Source organism: Silurus aristotelis (assembly GCF_946808225.1).
Source record: "Silurus aristotelis genome assembly, chromosome: 23".
Taxonomy (NCBI): Eukaryota; Metazoa; Chordata; class Actinopteri; order Siluriformes; family Siluridae; genus Silurus; species Silurus aristotelis.
Window position 1 is genome coordinate 5,133,731 of NC_139596.1, and position 19,506 is coordinate 5,153,236.

A 19,506-nucleotide genomic window follows, 5' to 3' on the forward strand; every position below is an offset into this window, starting at 1 on the left:
TCCTGTTTGCAGTGGTAATGGACAGGTTGACGGACGAGGTCAGACAGGAGTCTCCCTGGACTATGATGTTTGCAGATGATATTGTGATTTGTGGTGAGAGTAGAGAGCAGGTTGAGAAGAGCCTGGAGAGGTGGAGATATGCGCTGGAGAGAAGGGGAATGAAAGTCAGTAGGTGTAAGACAGAGTACATGTGTGTGAATGAGAGGGAGGGCAGTGGAGTGATGCGGTTGCAGGGAGAAGAGGTGGAGAAGGTGGAGGAGTTCAGGTACCTGGGGTCAACAGTGCAAAGTAATGGAGAGTGTGTTAGGGAAGTAAAGAAAAGAGTGCAGGCAGGGTGGAGTGGGTGGAGAAGAGTGACAGGAGTGATTTGTGATAAAAGAGTATCTGCAAGAATGAAAGGGAAAGTTTATAGGACTGTGGTGAGACCTGCGATGTTGTATGGATTAGAGACAGTGGCATTGAGTAAAAGACAGGAGGTGGAGCTGGAGGTAGCAGAGCTGAAGATGTTAAGGTTTTCGTTGGGAGTGACGAGGATGGACAAGATTAGAAATGAGTTTATTAGAGGGACAGCGCATGTAGGACGTTTTGGTGACAAGGTGAGGGAGGCGAGATTGAGATGGTTTGGACATGTGCAGAGAAGGGACAGGAATTATATTGGTAGAAAAATGCTGAAGATGGAGCCACCAGGTAGGAGGAAAAGAGGAAGGCCAAGGAGGAGGTTCATGGATGTGGTGAGGGATGACATGCAGGTAGTTGGTGTAAAAGAGGCAGATATAGAGGACAGGGTGGTATGGAGACGGATGATCCGCTGTGGCGACCCCTAATGGGAGCAGCCGAAAGAAGAAGAAGAAGAAGAAGAAGAAGAAGATATTGTATATATTGTTCCATTATTTCTTATGGGATAAGTACATTCGCTCTTCAACCTTTTCGCATTTTGACCGGCTTTAGGTAACGGATTAAGGTCGATAAGCGGAGTACCACTGTACTATGACTGGTAAAGTAAGTAAAGAGAGAGAGGTAGCTGATATGATGGAGAAGAGAAAGGTAGATATGTTGTGTATTCAGGAGACAAAGTGGAAAGGGAGTAAGACCAGGAACATTAGAGGGAGGTTAAAACTGTTCTATCATGGTGTGGATGGAAAGAGAAATGGTGTAGGGGTGATCCTGAAGGAAGAGAACAGTAAGAGTGTATTGGAGCTAAAGAGAGTTTCTGATAGGGTGATGAAGCTGGAAGTTGAAGGGGTGATGATAAATGTCATCAGTGCTTATGCTCCACAAATGGGTTGTGAGATGGAGGAAAAGAAAACATTCTGGAGTGAGTTAGATGAAGTGGTAGAAGGTATACCTAGGAATGAATGATTGGTGATTGGGGCAGATTTAAATGGGCATGTAGGTGAAGGGAACAGAGGTGATGAGTAGGTGATAGGTAGGTATGGCCTTAAGGAGAGGAATGTGGAAGGGCAGTCTGTAGGATGGTCGGTAAGATGGTTTTAGAGGTGAAGAAGAAGAGGAGGAGAGTGAGGACTGAAAGAAGAATAAGATGGTGGAAACTGAAGGAGGGAGACTGTAGTTCTGTGGTTCAGGGAAAGCCAAGGAGAGCGTGTTGAGAAGATGGAGGGAGTATTTTGAGCAGCTGATGAATGTGGAAAATTTCATCACAAATTTAGCTACTTCTTTAGACAAAGCATTAATTGTTGGTGACTTTAACATTCATTTTGATAATCAGGAAGACTCCTTAAAAGCAGCAGTTGTGTCCATTCTAGATTCAATTGGAATTAATCAGAATGTTATAGGACCCACTCATAGTGGAGGACACACTCTTGATTTGTTGTTAACATTTGGATTAAAAAAAAAATTTAGTCATAATTCCACAGTCTGAAGCTATTTCAGACCATTATCTTATCTCTTTTAATCTGCCTCAGTCATTGCATTACTATCTCACCACGTTACTGTGTTAAGCGTACTTTCACGTCAGTTACAACAGCGCGCTTTATTAATAATCTTCTATAAATTACGATATTAAATAGATCTCCGTCTGACAACGCAGAGCTCAACTGGGCCACTGAATACCTAGAATCAACGTTACGTTATACTCTAGATGATGTAGCCCCCCTTAAAACCAAAATGATCAGGAAGAAAAAAATAGCACAGTGGTATAATGATCATACACGCACCTTAAAACAGACCACTCGAAAATTAGAACGTAAATGGCATCAAACAAAATTAACAGTATTTCAAATAGCATGGAAGGAAAACCTCCTAAATTATAGAAAATCTCTTAGTGCTGCTAGATCAGCATATTTCTCCACCCTCATAGAAAATAACAAGCATAATCCTAGATTTTTATTCAGCACGGTAGCAAAATTAACAGGAAATAAAAGCACTGCACTCACATGCACACCATCATTAGGTAGTAATGATTTCATGAACTTTTTTAATAATAAAATTAAAAACATCAGGCAAGAAATCCAGACGGTTAAAATAAATCCAAATTATTTTACAAGTAACCCTGTAGACAGCAGTGTGATTATAGCAGACAATCAACTACAAAGCTTCACTCCTATTCATGAGAATGACTTAATTTCAATCATCAACCTGCATTCTCGATCCCTTGCCTTCAAGTTTCTTTAAACAGATAACTCCAGAGGTAATTTAACCTGTTTTAAAAATAATAAACTCTTCCATTAGCACTTATGTACCAAAATCCTTCAAACTGGCAGTTATCAAACCCCTAATTATGAAACCTGACCTTGACCCATGTCAGCTGTCCAACTACAGACCAATATCAAATCCTTTATATCCAAAATTTTAGAGCAGGTTGTAGCACAGCAGTTATGCTCACACCTACTTATGAATAACATTTTTAAAATGTATTAGTCAGGATTTAGGCCTCATCATAGCACAGAAACGGCGCTAGTTAAGGTGGTAAATGACCTGTTATTGGCCTCTGATCAGGGTTTTGTCTCTTTACTTGTTTTGCTAGACCTTAGTGCAGCTTTTGACACCATTGATCACACTATACTGCTTGCTAGACTTGGGAACGTTGTTGGAATAAAGGGAACAGCTCTCTCTTGGCTTAGGCCTTATTTGTTCAATTATATTATAGTGTTCAAGTCGAAGTTAAAAACGTATTTATTTAGTCAAGCCTTTTATTAGTAGATTTTTTTTTCTTAGGTAAAGGCGCAGATCTGGAGGGAACATGGATATTTGTATGCTGTCGTCCCCTCACTCTCACACGTTCACTCAGGTTTGCTGACGGTGGTGTGGTGGGTCGTCTCTTATCCCAGAGATCCCTCATGTTGGTGACTGGAGGCCACTTTGTGCAGCTTGGGACGGTTTGTCATCAACGCCTTGGGTGGTTCCATGAAATTCCGGAGTAAGAACGGGCGCTTTGAGAATGGATTGGACTCTAGTTAATGTCAACAGTCTGCTACATTGATTCAGGACTACTTTTCGTTTCTGATCATCATCACTGTACCCCGCAACATCGTATATCTGCTATAAATGGACATTCGGTGCAACTTAGATGAGGATGGGTTTCCTCGAGTCTGGTTCCTCTCAAGGTTTCTTCCTTATACCATCTCGGGGAGTTTTTCCTTGCCACAGTCGCCACCGGTTTGCTCATCAGGCACAAACTTACTTATAAAGAACATATTAAATTTTAATCACCACATTATCCATGTAAAGCTGCTTTGAGACAATGTTCATTGTTAAAAGTGCTATACAAATAAAAATGAATTGAATTGAATTAAATTGAATTAAATTGAATTGAAAATGAGAGAGAAAAAAGGTTGGATGGTGTGGAGATAGTAAAGCAGGAAGTGGATAGGATTAGTAAGGAGGTCAAGAGTGAGAACAGCGATTAAAAGGATGAAGAGTGGAAAGTTGGTTGGACATGATGACATACTGTTAGAAGCAAGGAGATGTTTATGAGAGATGCCAGTGGAGTTTTTAACCAGGTTGTTCAACAAGATTTTGGAAGGTGAGAGGATGCCTGAGAAATGGAGAAGTAGTGTGCTGGTACCGATCTTTAGGAATAAAGAAGATGTGCAGACCTGCAGTAACTACAGAGGAATACAGTTGATCAGCCACACCATGAAGTTATGGGAAAGAATAGTGGAAGCCAGGCTGAGAGAAGAGGTGACCATCTGTGAGCAACAGTATGATTTCATGCCGAAGGAAGAGCACCACAGACATTATTTGCATGTATGAGGACAGTGTGACAGCAGTAAAGTGTGCAGTAGAAACGGCAGACTGGTTCAAGGTGGAGGTTGGACTGCATCAAGGATCGGCTCTGAGCCTTTTCCTGTTTGCAGTGGTGATGGACAGGTTGACGGACAAAGTCAGACAGGAGCCTCCCTGGACTATGATGTTTGTGGATGAAATTGTCATTTGTGGTGAAAGTAGAGAGCAGGTTGAGAAGAGCCTGGAGAGGTGGAGGTACACGCTGGAGAGAAGGGGAATGAAAGTCAGTAGGAGTAAGACAGAGTACATGTGTGTGAATGAGAGGGAGGGCAGTGGAGTGGTGCAGTTGCAGGGAGAAGAGGTGAAGAAGGTGGAGGAGTTTAGGTACCTGGGTTCAACAGTGTATTGTAGTAATGGAGAGTGTGTTAGAGAAGTAAAGAAAAGAGTGCAGGCAGGGTGGAGTGGGTGAAGAAGAGAGATAGCAGGAGTGATTTGTAATTGAAGAGTATCTGCAAGAGTGAAAGGGAAAGTTTATAGGACTGTGGTGAGACCTGTGATGTTGTATGGATTAGAGACAGTGGCATTGAGTAAAAGACAGGAGGTGAAGCCGGAAGTAGCAGAGCTGAAGATGTTGAGGTTTTCGTTGGGAGTGATGAGGATGGACAGGATTAGAAATGAGTTTATTAGAGGAACAGCGCATGTAGGACATTTTAGAGACAAGGTGAGGGAGTCTCGAATGAGATGGTTTGGGCAATTCATAAAATTGAGGAGCACTGCCACAGACTCCAGATGCATTTAGAATCTGGAGCATCACGACCACAACTAACAACAGAGACTCTTCTATGCAGCAGTGCTTTTCTCTCAGATGAGCTCAAACACTTCTTTGCTCCCTTTGACCAAGGCAGACTACACTACAAATGTTGACTCCTCCGTTGTTAACTCCATTTTCAATACATTTTTTACACTAAGTACCGAGTTTCAGGGCTCAGTCCATGTGCTGAACAGATGGTGAAGGTCTTCATTAACATACTTAATATGTCTCTGGCCCAGGCCACTGTTCTCCTAAGGACAACAACCATTATACATTATTCAATTCAATTCAATTCAATTCATTTTTATTTGTATAGCGCTTTTAACAATGAACATTGTCTCAAAGCAGCTTTACACAGATAATGCGGTGATTAAAAATTAATATGTTCTTTATGAGTAAGTTTGTCCCTGATGAGCAAGCCGGTGGCGACTGGCGACTGTGGCAAGGAAAAACTCCCCGAGATGGCATAAGGAAGAAACCTTGAGAGGAACCAGACTCAAGAGGGAACCCATCCTCATCTGGGTTACACCGAATGTCCATTTGTGGCGGGTATACAAAACGCATTGTGGCGCATTATACATTATATATATATATATAGGCATTCCACTGCAGTGTGGTAAAAATAACATCTACCTTATTACTGTCAGGGATCCACCTGCCACGCCTCCCTTTGGTGGTTCTCTATGCCTCCGCTCTCCCTGGAGCTCCAGGCATAACCACGCACACCTGGAGCTCGTTGTCACTCATGCCTCCGCTCTCTCTGGAGCTCCAGGTGTAACTATGACTCCACCCCGCTCCTACATAAACCCCTCTCTCACATTCACTTGCGGTTCGTTATTGTATGTGTTGGACTCTACGTACTGTTGAAAGTATGGGTTCTTTGTTTGCCGTTTCATTAGGACTCCACTATCCGGTACCGGCTGCGCCATCCTCCGCGCATCTCCGATCCGCTACGCTTTTCCCCAAGCGCACCTCGGACTCTCTTTAAGGACTTGTGAGTGCGTGTGTGTGTGCTTGTGTATATCTCTCTCGTTTACTCTTGTCAATAAAGCCCGAGCAAGCTGTATTTCGGCTTCCGCCTCCCGTTTCACTCGAGAGAATCCCTCTCTCTGGCCCGTAAGTTGTGGAGCGCAACTGGAGGCGAATTCGGCTCGTGCACCCAGTTTATCTGGCTTCTCACCAGGGAACTAGGGATGGTCACCGCGGATCTCCAACATCTCTCTCCCGCTCCCGAGAGCACGGATCCATTCCATTTCCCGAAAAGCTCGGTTCCGCACCAGATTATATTCGAGAGCTCCGCTCCGTCCCAGGACCTCCAGGGGATCACCACCCTGCTCCAGACCCTGCTCCAGGCCCTCCAGGACGGCATCGCTTCGCCCCAGGGCCTCGAGGAGCTCCTCACCCTGCTCCAGGACCTCCAAGAGAGCACAGCTCCGCTCCAGTGTGTCCCAGAGAGCACCTCTCCGCTCCAGAGTTTCCAGGACAGTTATTTTCCGCTCCACTGTGTCCATGAGAGCTCCTCTCTGTCCCAGAGCGTCCCCGAGAGCTCCTCTCAGCTCCAGCATTTCTCTGGGAGCTTTTTTCAGCTCCAGCATGTCTCCGGGAGCTCCTCTCAGCTCCAGCATGTCTCCAGGAGCTCCTCTCAGCTCCAGCATGGCTCCGAGAGCTCCTCTCAGCTCCAGCATGTCTCCGAGAGCTCCTCTCAGCTCCAAGGTCTTCAGGCGAGCTCAGTTCCGCTCCAAGGTCTACAGGCGAGCTCAGTTCCTCTCCAGGACAGCTCCGTTCTGCCCCGAGCTCCCCAGAACACTCAGCTCAGCCCCAAGGCCGCGAAAGGGACATCGTACCGCCGCCTGGCTGCAAGAAGGAGGTCATATCGCCTCAGACCGCCTATGAAGGTGGCATGGTAACCCACGGTTCCTCGGACAGCCCCAGGTCACTTCCAGAGCCATCCGGCAGTGATGTCGTGGTCCAAGACTATTCTGAGGGCAACGCCACAGCCCCAAGCTCTTCTGATGACAACGTCTCGCCTTAGAGCTCCTCTCTGTCCCAGAGCGTCCCCGAGAGCTCCCCTCCGCTCCACAGAGTCTCAGAGAGCTCCTCTCCGCTCCACAGAGTCTCCAAGAGCTCCTCTCTGCTCCAGCATGTCCCGCCTCCAAGCTCCTCCGATGGCGACGTCTCGCCTCCGAGCTTCTCCGATGGCGACGCTGCTCCTCCGAGCTCCTCCGATGGCGAAGTCTCGCCTCTGAGCTCCTCCGAAGGTGACGTCTCTCTCCTGAGCTCCTCGGAGATGCCCGGGGGCGAGTGAAATATGTTGTGGTTTCTTAAGAGCAGAGCGGCATTTTGGGAACAGCCTGCCGCCGCATTTTTCCGGTATTACTGCATGTGTGAAATCCTGAGGAATATGTCCTTATTATTTTCTGATGCTCATTTCTAAGTTTCTTTAATTAACCCGTAACGCTGTTGCCAAGAAAAATAAAAAAGCACGAGTTTTGGAAAACTGTCTGTGCTTATATGATTTCTGTTGCAACTGGAGTTAGCGAGCTATTCCTTGACCCTGACTTAACGCGTTACAACGACTTGTATCTTAACAGTAGCCTACCAAGAAATGCATTGTTCACTGTCTTCCGCCTTCCTTTTACAACAATTTCTCTCAAGAGTTTATCTTTTGGCATCGTCGTGCGTTTAAAAATCACCACCGGTGAAGCTTTTCTCCCGATGCCGTGCAGCTCAGAACACAGGCGTTTTTTCCGTTTCCGTTCGGAAATTTCATTGGTCTAATGTTATGTCACTCAGTTTTTTGGCTTGAAGTTTGTGAAACTGGGAAAAACCCAGGAAAAATGTATAAATAAGCCACTTCGTTGTTTAAGCCACGGGGTTCAAAGCGTGGGAAAAAAAGTAGCGGCTTATAGTCTGGAAAATACGGTAAATGCTTTCATGCTTTGAGAAACTGCTTCTAAATCACCTATTCGCGGGCCTGTGACCTACTCACAACTGCACAGATTAACAGAGGTTGCAGTGATTGCTCTGTTTTTTTACTCACCTACCTGGATAATAACACCATGTACAAAAGAATGCTGTACATTGGCTTAAGCGCTGCCATTTCCACAAAACTGTTCACTTATCTATTTGACCTAGTTGTCTGCACCTCCACATCTGATGGATTCTGGACTTTAACCAACAGATATCAGGTTGGCAGACTTAAGCAAGCACCCTTATTCTGACCACTGGTGTCCCACATGGTTGTGTGCTACGTCTGCTGCTCTACTCCATAACTCCAACTTGTCTATACTTCCTGAAAAAACTGAAGAACAACATCCGTCTTTTAAAAGGTTTCTACTGCTATATCATTGCAGCATCCTGACCAACTAAATCACAGAGTAGCTTCATGGTGTGTGAATGAAAAGGCTGCAAAGTGTAGCAAAAATACTCAAAACATGAGTGCTGCCAAACTACAAGCAACTGAACATCTTGAATTCCACAGTAGATATTCACATAGAGCACATACAATTATTAGGGACTCCTCCTATCCCAGTCATCAAATATCTGAACTCCCTTCATCCAGGGGCAAATTTGCACCAGGATCAATCTAGTCCAGGTTTTCACAAATGGTAATACATACCTTTTCACTAGTCTGTAATACCCCTTTTATTTGTTGGATCTCCGCAATTTTCACCTCCAAATCCCGTCTCAATTTATCCATTTCAAACTTTTGCTCCTCCAACTGCAAAATGTGTAAAACAAAGTTGTAAGAGGCAGTTCTGAATAGATTTATTCAAAAAATGTATAGATAAATGTGTGTGTCTGACCTTCATGTCAGACTCTTGTTTGATCCTCTCCATTTCAAAAGATAATTGTTGTTTAGTTCTGGCCACCTCCTCCTGGGTCTGCTGAGTGGCTGACAACATCTTTACAGTGTCTGCACTCTGTGAGTTAGAGACAATTAAATTTTTTTTTATGTGTTATGCTCTTCTATCACACACACACACACACACACACACACACACACACACACATACACATACACACACACACACACACACACACACAAAGCCATATAAACATTGCATGCCTGCATGGCCACATACACACCTTCCTAAGTAACTCTGCATGGTTGGCTACCAACTCTGCATGCTTCTCCTTTAGCTTGTTATACCGTAGCTCTGTAGCCTGAGCCCTTTCTGAAAGAAAATTAGATCAGTTTTATTTTATTACACTCTATTTATCACACTTTATTTATATACATTTTATTACAATTATTGAAAACATTCTTTTTCTAGTGATACATGATTTTTCATTGTAAACGCATTTGTAAACTCACTCTCAGTTTCCAAAAATGTTGTCTGCATTGACTCTTGTTCTGCACTGTATCGCCTAGTAGCCACCAGTTCCATACGTAGCTGCTCGTTCTCTACAAGTGCACGCTGTTTTTGCACCCTCTGCTCCTCCAGCTCTGCCTCTAGACTGTTTATCTGAGATTTCAGTTGAGTGATATAACGCTGAGCCTACATTGGAGAGACACATGTATATTATACGTAAATGTATAAGTACAGATACAATATGATCTCAAACCCAAATGTATATATGGGACACTGTGTGAAAATCTCACTGTGTGAAAATCTCAAACCCAAATTTCTTTCACAATAGAATACATATAAAATGTTTAAAAAAAAAAAAAAGCTTAAAATATAAAGAATGAAAAAAGAAATGTATTTCTCAACACTGAGGACACCAGAAATCCTGATCAAATCTATAGATTTAGATGAAGATTTTTAGATTAGATTTAGATTTTATGAAAGTGGTGAAAAGGCAGGAAAGCTCCTTTCCAGACAATTAAAACAACAAAATTCTGCTAGCATTATACCAGCTATTAAGAAAGAGAATATTGTGGTATCTCTGACAAAGGAAATAAACAAGGTTTTTTCAGGGGTTCTATAAACAATTATATACATATTCAGGTAGCTCTGATGAGGGAAAACTAAAACAAATTTTTTTCTAATATAAATTAACCTAAATTGAATGTCTGGCAATCAGCATCTCTAGACCATCCCATTACACAGGAACTGGTCAAAGCTGTAATAACCTCTATGAAGTCTTGCAAATCGCCAGGGGCAGATGGATTTCCAATGATCCAATGTTTACATATTGGCCCCAATTATAACAGAAGTGTGTATACAGAGGTGTTTGAAACTTACGCTTTGTTTAGAACTTTAATAGAAGTAATACCACTGATACTCTAGAGGTGCTGTGTCATGGCTAACTCTGTGCTCTGACCCCAGCTTCTGAGTAAGCTGGGATATTCGAAGAAAGAATTTCACAGTGCTATAATGTATATGTGACAAATAAAGGCTATTCTGTTTTATCCCAGAGCGTCAGTAATGACAAATGGCATTACTAAGCTAAATGGCTTTGGCTATTATGATCAGGGCAGACCCAAATATTATGGGAGTAGGGAGGTGGAGGAAAGAATGGAACACAAGTTAATGCTATATGCATTTTCAATACTAAATTTTGGCTTTAAATGAATTCCAGAAGGTATGAAGAATAGGCTAACTCAGAATTTAGATGACATAATGGTGTTGAATTATGACCCACTGTTGTAAGAAAAATGTGGACAAATAGGAACAACTCAAGCTATCTCTGTGGGGCAAGGTGAACATGGTTAAAATGGTTGTTGCTCCACAGTTCAATTATCCATAATGATACCAGTAAACAAACCAGTCTCTTTTTATCAAGGATTTATCTAAATTTAATAATATAAATTTAATAATCTAAATTATCAAGGATTTTAGATGGAAAGTAAAAAGACCCCAAATTAAAATGAGCAAGCTGATTTCCCCAAGAGGCATTGGAGGCCTTGGATGTAAATATGTATAATTTCTATGTCAAAATGGCCAAACACTGGGGTGAGACAGATGTTGAGTTGGACTGGATCAAAATAGAACAGAAACTGGCCTCACCATTCTATCCCATTAAAAAACCTTATGCAAAGCTCTGGAGCTAAATAGGACTTAAATCCAGTGATAATGCATTCAAGAAATGTCTAAAGTAAAATTTACAAACTGTGCACGACTATGCATTTTAAACAGTAATATGAATCACTATGGGCTAAGATCGTACTGGGCAGACAGAAACAGTGAGAGCTCTGGTAAGAGGCGGTCATTGTGTTTAAGTAAACAATGACTGGTGCATCAACACCACAATAGACCACAGCTGGGGTTTTTAGTGGTGAAATGTCGGCCGTATTATTCCCCCCGGGAATTCACAGCTATTGTAATAGTAGCATCGTACATCCCTCCTAACAAAAATGCTAGTGCTAATGCTAACAAAGTCCCACCCTGACACATTTTTTATTGTTATTGGGGATTTTAACCATGTAAATTTAGGAACTGTTGCACCAAAGTTTTCCCAGCATATCAACTTTGCCACAAGAGGTGACAACATACTGGACTTGTTTTACAAAAACACCCGGTATTCACACAAAGCCATCCCTCGCCCCACCTTGGACAATCAGATCACCTTTGCGTGCTACTCCCAGCATACAGGTTACTGATGAAGTGCTCCAGGCCAGTACAAAGAACCATCAGAGTATGGCCGGAAGCAGCCACTACATCCCTACAGAACATGTTCAGGGAAGCTGCCACCTATGACCATCACATTTTTGGATGAATACACTGACTCTGTGACTGGGTACACAGAGAACTGCATTGAGAACGTTACTGTGGAAAAAACATAACCACGCGTTCTAACCAGAAGCTGTGGTTGAATGGTGAGGTCCATGCCCTGTTCAGACAGAGAGATGCTCCCTTAAAGTTGGGGCTAGAAGGACCTCTCAGGTCAGCAAGGGCTCAGCTTACCAAAGCCATCAGGAAAGCAAAACACCAGTATACACAGAAAATTAACAATAATTGCTCTGAAAAACACACAGGCATGCAAGTCCATGCCCACCCCTGAGGAGCAGGTGCTCTACCTGGCTACAGCTGACGTGAGGAAGACACTATCTAGAGTCAACCCACGGAAAGCTGCAGGCCCAGATAATATAACAGGGAAAATGCTCAGAGACTGTGCTGACTAGCTGGCGGTTGTCCTCATAGACATCTTCAACATCTCCTTGAGCCAGGCTGTGGTCCCTGCTAGCTTCAAAAAGACCACAACCAAACTCAGTGCACATTGGCAGAAGAACATCATGCACCATCATACTGAACACAGGTGCCCCCCAAGGATGTGTGCACAGCCCACTGCTGTTCACTCTGTTCAGTCAGAATTCAACCTTGAAACACCATACAGAGAGGAGGTGGAACAAGTAGTAAACTGGTGTCACAACAACAACCTCGCTGTTAATGTATTCTAATTTTCTGAGATACTTTTGGGTTTTCATTATCTGTAAGCCATAATAATCAAAATAATTATGAATATCTATCTATCTATCTATCTATCTATCTATCTATCTATCTATCTATCTATCTATCTATCTATCTATCTATCTATCTATCTATCTATCTATCCATACATCCATCCATCCATCCATCCATCCATACATACATACATCCATACATACATCCATACATCCATCCATCCATCCCTACATAGAATTGTTGACATTGTTGCAGATTTAATTAAAAAAGAAAAACTGGAATATCACATGGTCCTAAGTATTCAGACCCTTTGCTCAGTATTTAGTAGAAGCCCCCTTTTGATCTAATACAGCCAGGAGTCTTTTTGGGAAAGATGCAACAAGTCTTTCACACCTGGATTTGGGGATCCTCTGCCATTCCTCCTTGCAGATCCTCTCCAGTTCTGTCAGGTTGGCTGGTAAAAGTTGGTGGACAGACATTTTTAGGTCTCTCCAGAGATGCTCAATTGGGTTTAAGTCAGGGCTTTGGCTGGGCCATTCAAGAACAGTCACAGAGTTGTTGTGAAGTCACTCCTTCGTTATTTTAGCTGTGGGCTTAGGGTCATTGTCTTGTTGGAAGGTAAACCTTCGGCCCAGTCTGAGGTCCAGAGCACTCTGGAGTAGGTTTTCGTCCAGGATATCCCTGTACTTGGTTGCATTCATCTTTCCCCCGATTGCAACCAGAAAGTTCTATCTTGGTCTCATCAGACCAGAGAATCTTATTTCTTAGCATCTTGGAGTTCTTCGGGTGTTTTTTAGCAAACTCCATGCAGGCTTTCATGTGTCTTGCACTGAGGAGAGGCTTCCGTCGGGCCACTCTGCCATAAAGCCCCGACTGGTGGAGGGCTGCAGTGATGGTTGACTTTCTACAACTTTCTCCCATCTCCCGACTGCATCTCTGGAGCGCAGCCACAGTGATCTTTGGGTTATTCTTCACCTCTCTCACCAGGGCTCTTCTCCCCCAATAGCTCACTTTGGCCAGATTATGGAGGCCACTGTGCTCTTCAGGCAGTTCCTTTGACCTCATGATTCTTATTTGCTCTGACATGCATTGTGATCTGTAAGGTCTTATATAGACAGGTGTGTGGCTTTCCTCATCAAGTCCAATCAGTATATTTAAACACAGCTGGACTCAAATGAATGTGTAGAACCATCTCGAGGATGATCAGAAGAAATGGATAGCACCTGAGTTAAATATATGAGTGACACAGCAAAGCGTCTGAATACTTAGGACCATGTGTTTTTCTTTTTTAAGAAATCTGCAAAACAATTCTTTGTTTTTCTGTCAATATGGGGTGCTATGTGTACATTAATGAGGAAAAGAAATGAACTTAGATGATTTTAGCAAATGTCTGCAATATAACAAAGAGTCAAAAATTTAAGGGGGTCTGAATACTTTCCATACCCACTGTATATGTGTGTGTGTGTGTGTGTGTGTGTGTGTGTGTGTGTGTGTGTGTGTGTGTGTGTGTGTGTGTGTGTGTAAAAAATATCACCTCAGCTTTGATCTTCTCAATTTCAGCTCGAAGTAGTTCAATTTCATGCTTTAAACTGTCAATCTGAAGGTCTCTAAGCAGTAGGAAAAACAACATCATGAAGAAAATGAGATCTGAAATAATCATATCTAATTTTTTTATTGTAAACAAGCACAATCATTTTTATGTTTTAGTACCTGTCATCAAGGCCATTATCTGGGGGCCCAAATGTCTGATCAAATATGTCAACCTGTCCAAAAACATATAGCAAATCAAATTTTAATACAATATTTTGACTGGATATCATACAATAATCCTTTAGTCTATTTGTTTATCTTTCAGAAGTCAGAATACCAATAATACCAGTCAAAAAAAACATTTTAAAAACTTGAATATAGTTTTTTAAGTTAGATAATATTTATCTTTAATAAAGCGTTTATATATCTTCTTTATATATTCTCTTCTGACAATTATATAACTTCATAATTGTCTGCTTTAATCATGCCCATTCTCCCTTACCTCCCTTATGAACAAGAGCTTCCTATCAGCAGAAGTGCTGCTCACTAGATGTGTTTTATGTTTTGTACATAAAGACTTCTGAGCATGAAAATCCCAGATCATCAGCACTTACAGAAACACACATTTACCACCAACAATCATGCCACAATAAATCAGTGAGATCACATTTTATCAAAATGTTCAAAAACGTTATCTGCAAGTATATGTAAAATTAATGGGGTTTTTTTGTTGTTTTGTTTATTTTTCAGTATCTTAATCTAAATTACATCATGTGGTTGATTTGCTTGCCAGGTTAACTTAGACTAAAACAATATGTTAGGTTTTTGTTTAAATAAATCAATAAAGCAAAAGACAAATAGATTTTGTTATTGAACAAGGACTTTAAAGAAAATGGAAAAGTAAAAAGACACAGCATTAATGAGAGGTCTGCATATCATTCTCAAAACAGATAGTCAAATTTCAATCTTACAGAGAAGCCAAGAATAGAGACATTAGTCTTAAATAAACTGCTTTCAACTAAGAAATCATCCTTTCTGCACAGTCTACAGTAAACTGACCCACAAATGTATTAATTCCCAAAGCTGGCAAATTAGGACCCTAGTCAAAGTCTAGATATGTACTGTATGCATAATGTATACATAATGAGTTTAGAACTCAGAACTGACCGCAGACTTTATTAAGCTTTATACATAACATGTGTTGAAACATGCGATGAAGAGCTTTCAAAGATATATTTTGTAATAAACAATATTATTTGGCAATGGACATGTCTGCACAGAACCGGAATAAAATTTCACATTCATCATAAAACAGCACCAGTGATCTGAAATGTAATAAATGTTATTGAACACAGTAATAATCTTTAAATCCAGGCTAAAAACCTAAAATTGTTTTGATTAGATAAGCTTTTTGTTAATGACTTTTGGCATTATGCATGTAAGGGCGGTAGTTCTGACACAAGTAAAAAAAAACTCTTTCCTTGGCAATGCCACACAAGATAACCTGAACATTTGGCAATTCTTGGTAAGGTTTTAGGGTATTTACAGGATGCTTCATCAATAGGGGTCATTCCCAATAGATTTGAAAACACTACTTTTAATTGTTTAAGTAACACAACACGTGTGTTCTGTTGAAGCTAAAGTTTACATTTATTTTTTCAACCTGTTATGAAGAAGAAAGCCTACCTGTGGTTGGGAAGCCATGCTGACTGGAGAAGCCTCACTGACATCTATTAGTGGTTCAGGCTCATCATCTTCCTCTGGCTCCTCTTCATCTGGGATAATAACCATGGGCTTTACATGCTCTGCTAGGGCAGAAGCCCGAAGGAAGTTTGGAGGGGACTGCAAACAAATGACTGATTAGATTGACAGTAAAAGACATGCACCCACAAACAAACAGACATGAGTGACAAATTAAATGAAAAAAGAAATCCAACATAAAATATATTAGAATAGCCACCATAGGGCTCCAGATTTTACAAGTCTCTAAAACTGTGAATAACATATTTCTTAACTAAATACAGTTTAGCACACAACTCAAACTCTCCTGCTGGCATTTAATGAGACTAATAAAAAATTCAGGAGCATTAAAGCCACAACATCTATCCTCAAGGAAAACCTGCACTTAGATCGCAACCTAAATCTTCTACCTTACACGGAGACATTTGTTTACTTGCACAACTCAAAGGTTATTAAAAAAAACATTAAACATTACCATATTCAAATATGACCAATAATATATTAATGAATATAGCAGCTAAAATTAATTAAAAACTATAAAATCAAATGTTTCTAGAAAAAACAATTCATTATATTATTCAAACTCATTGGTTAGCATAGCTGAAGATCTAAGTATTTATTTTGGGTTTTTCATTAATTTATCACCTACTTGTACATGTACATATATAAACATGGTATTTTTAGAAGTTTTTTCTTACATCAGGTAGCCGTGGAATCTGGATAAGCCGTTTGAAGTACATCATATCTCTTGCTTTATTAAAAAATGTCTTGAGACTAAAAAAAGGGCACAAACATACAAAAACATTTAGCATCTGCCAGCATGAAACTTATATGCTACCTCTTGATTTGAGTTTAGGTTTCTGTTGGCAGAACTTTCAGGAGACTAAAAAACAACATAAGAGGACAAAACAATATAAAAGGACTTCTATATACATTGCATGTCTAGTATATGTATTTTGTATGTGTATGTGTTTTGAGTTTTTTTGTTTTCACGTTTTTTTAAGTTGTTTTAAACAGATGGAAACTATTATTATTTAAAAAATTATAATGTAGTTTAATAATGTGGAGAGATATTTAAATAAAACACTTAAAAAAATAAACAAACATAAATAAAACACTTTTTTGGAAATAAAAATATAATTTTTTTACACACGCTTAGTAGGAACTATTACTTTTAATATAGAAAAAAGATTTTTATATTTTTATTTATATACAATGTGTTCAATAAGTCCCTTCACAGTGGCCGCGTAGAGTTGGTAGTGGAGCAAGTTTTTAAAGCTGGAAGCGTTTCGGAGAGAAGAATACCACATTGCGATACTTTGTGAGATATAATAAATTAATACATAAATACATAAATTAATAAGTGAAAATAATTATGTTTCGTTAAACGAATAGTTTCCCATGATTTAGTCTACGTGGCCACTGCAGAGGGACATTTTAAATCCACTGTATTTGTATTTTGATGTAATATGTCTATTCAATTTTTTTATGAATTACTTGTTCATTTTAAGAGACCTATCTTATTTACTGTTGCTCTTTAATAAAGAAAAAGTATTTCTTAACCAATTACAGAGCCGATTAAAATACTCAATTACTAAAGTAATCGACAGCAGCAGCCAATTTAAATTATACTATTTTACAGTATAAAGCTTTGAAGTTGGTCTCTTCTATACTATTTGCCTTACCTGTGAAATTGATCATGGAACCTTTCACGATGGCCCTGGAGTGTATCAGGCGGTAAACCTAAAGCCCAAGACATGTATATTAGCACATTACAAAGGGAAACATATATATATATATATATATATATATATATATATATATATATATATATATATATATATATATATATATAGTAGAAACATATAGCATAAACATTTATAAAATATAAAAAAAAAAAAATGGTAGAAAAGACTCACAAGCATGTAACTTAAATAGCAGCTTAACAGTGTAGTGATACAGATGACTACAGTCCTGGATGACCTGAATAAGTGGTGCTAATTTACACTGCCCTGCTGTCAATGTTGAGATGGCAATGGAAGTATTGAGCTGTCGTAGAACTGTGAAAAAAAAGACAGAAAACACAAAAAATTAAGAAAACTGGTGGTTTGTCTATGAGGGTCTTGATCTTCATAAAGTTTTCAAAAACTCCAAATTAGTTTGAAATACTAACTCCTAAAAAATTATATTTGAGAGCAACAAATTATTTCAACTAAGTAGCAAACTGCTGCAACATGCTAACTGTCCCACTTACTATGAAATATGAACTGCTGCCAGATTGTGCTCAGTTAAAAATACTACACTGCTACTAAAACTGTGTGCGATAGGAAATACTTGAAATTGATTCCTATAAATTTATGCAAAAAAGGCAAAGCTTGTCTTATTGATGAAACATCATTTTCGAGGATGTGCTTGAAATAATATTATTGAATGATGATTGGATTTCAGACAAATGTCAAATCAATTTGAAAAAACAACAGTAGAATTTATAGCTATGTTTAATAGTAAAATTAACAGCATTTCCACTTGTACAATCCAAAGTAAAGTTAAGAGATTGAGACTAAACCGATGTGTAGCCTTAAGAAAAACACTTATCAGTGAGGCTAATCAGGAGGAAAAAAAAGTTCAAACCAAAAAGGTCATGTAGTCTGATGAGTCCAGATCACATCTCATGGGGCAGTGTTATGATCTGGGATTGCTACAGTTGCTCAGGTCTAGGTTAAGCAACATTATGTGCCTATGAATTAGGCCAGCAGTCTACTGAATTAAAAGAGTGGTGCAGGGAGCATTGTTTTCACACATGGATTGGCCACGCATTTAAAAATCTTTGGGATGTGCTGGAGAAGACTTTACGCAGTAGCCTGACTCTCTTATTCTCTAATCAATACAAGATTTTGCAAGAAAAATAATGCAACTCTGTATGGAATTAAATGTTGTGACATTACATAAGCCTATCGAAACAATGCTAACATGACTGTGTGCTGTATTAAAATTAAAGGGTGTTTCAATGGAATATTAGTCTGTGACCTTTTTGAACAGGCAGTCTATTTTGCAAATACTGGGAAAGGAAAAAGGGATTATGGAATAACTAACATATTTAAGTTGAAAATTTTGTGTGAAATATTTGTGTAACATATAAACACATAAAATAATTAATTGTGGTTGTGTAACTAGACAAGATGCACCCAAAATAGAAAATTTGTGTTTGTCATAATAAAGTGTACAGGTCATTTATCACTGTATAAGTCACCAAGACTGAAGTTCATTTAAAGGAAATACATTACATCCATGTAGAGTATATTTCAATACTATCCAATATAATTTATAAGAACATGTTTGTTTATATTGTTAAAAGTAGATGTAAAGCAAGTTTTACATCAACAGCATTTAAATAAATTCTTGTACATTTTTAAGTAGGCAAGGGACTGATTATTAAAACACGGACATACTAACCTGACTCAGCAAGACGAAGCTCTGTATCCATGTAATCAAACACCTCAACTGTAAGCTGGAAGCTGAGCACAGAACACAAGACTGTCTCATAATTCATTCATGTTCTTCAGCAGCATAGATACACTCATTCATCACTATCCTGTAAATGTCCCATTGGGATGAATAAAGTATCTACCTATCTATCTTTAGCTGTATTGAGTGTTGGTGATTTAAGCTGGTAATGAGGTTTTAAGTCTAGAAGCAGCCTGCATTAGTTCATTAGCAGCTTTTACAAAGAGAGCAAATATGCTGTCATATCAACAAATGGTTTCAGTTGCATTAAAATTGCTTAGATACTTTAAGTATTTTTAACTTTGCTTTATTTGCTAGTCCATCTCATGCTTTCCTTAACATACACACAAACAAACCAATAATTATTATGTAGACATGCCCTTA

General features: G+C 39.8%; 1 protein-coding gene across 2 annotated transcripts in view; it reads right to left on the bottom strand.

The window, feature by feature from the left end:
* hip1rb (huntingtin interacting protein 1 related b) overlaps positions 1-19,506 on the bottom strand; it is a 56,237-nt gene that overhangs the window by 21,914 nt on the left and 14,817 nt on the right. For both annotated transcript variants that reach the window (XR_014531066.1, XM_083526839.1), the window contains exons 7-17: positions 19,072-19,133; positions 17,538-17,678; positions 17,304-17,361; positions 16,317-16,392; positions 15,565-15,720; positions 14,059-14,111; positions 13,883-13,955; positions 9,315-9,498; positions 9,086-9,174; positions 8,803-8,919; positions 8,616-8,717 (exon numbers count right to left, since the gene is read on the bottom strand). Coding sequence is in view for 1 of the 2 variants with exons in the window: in XM_083526839.1 (XP_083382965.1) it covers positions 8,616-8,717; positions 8,803-8,919; positions 9,086-9,174; positions 9,315-9,498; positions 13,883-13,955; positions 14,059-14,111; positions 15,565-15,720; positions 16,317-16,392; positions 17,304-17,361; positions 17,538-17,678; positions 19,072-19,133 (1,111 nt within the window). In the remaining variant the exon portion in view is untranslated. The remainder of the gene's footprint in view (positions 1-8,615; positions 8,718-8,802; positions 8,920-9,085; positions 9,175-9,314; positions 9,499-13,882; positions 13,956-14,058; positions 14,112-15,564; positions 15,721-16,316; positions 16,393-17,303; positions 17,362-17,537; positions 17,679-19,071; positions 19,134-19,506) is intronic.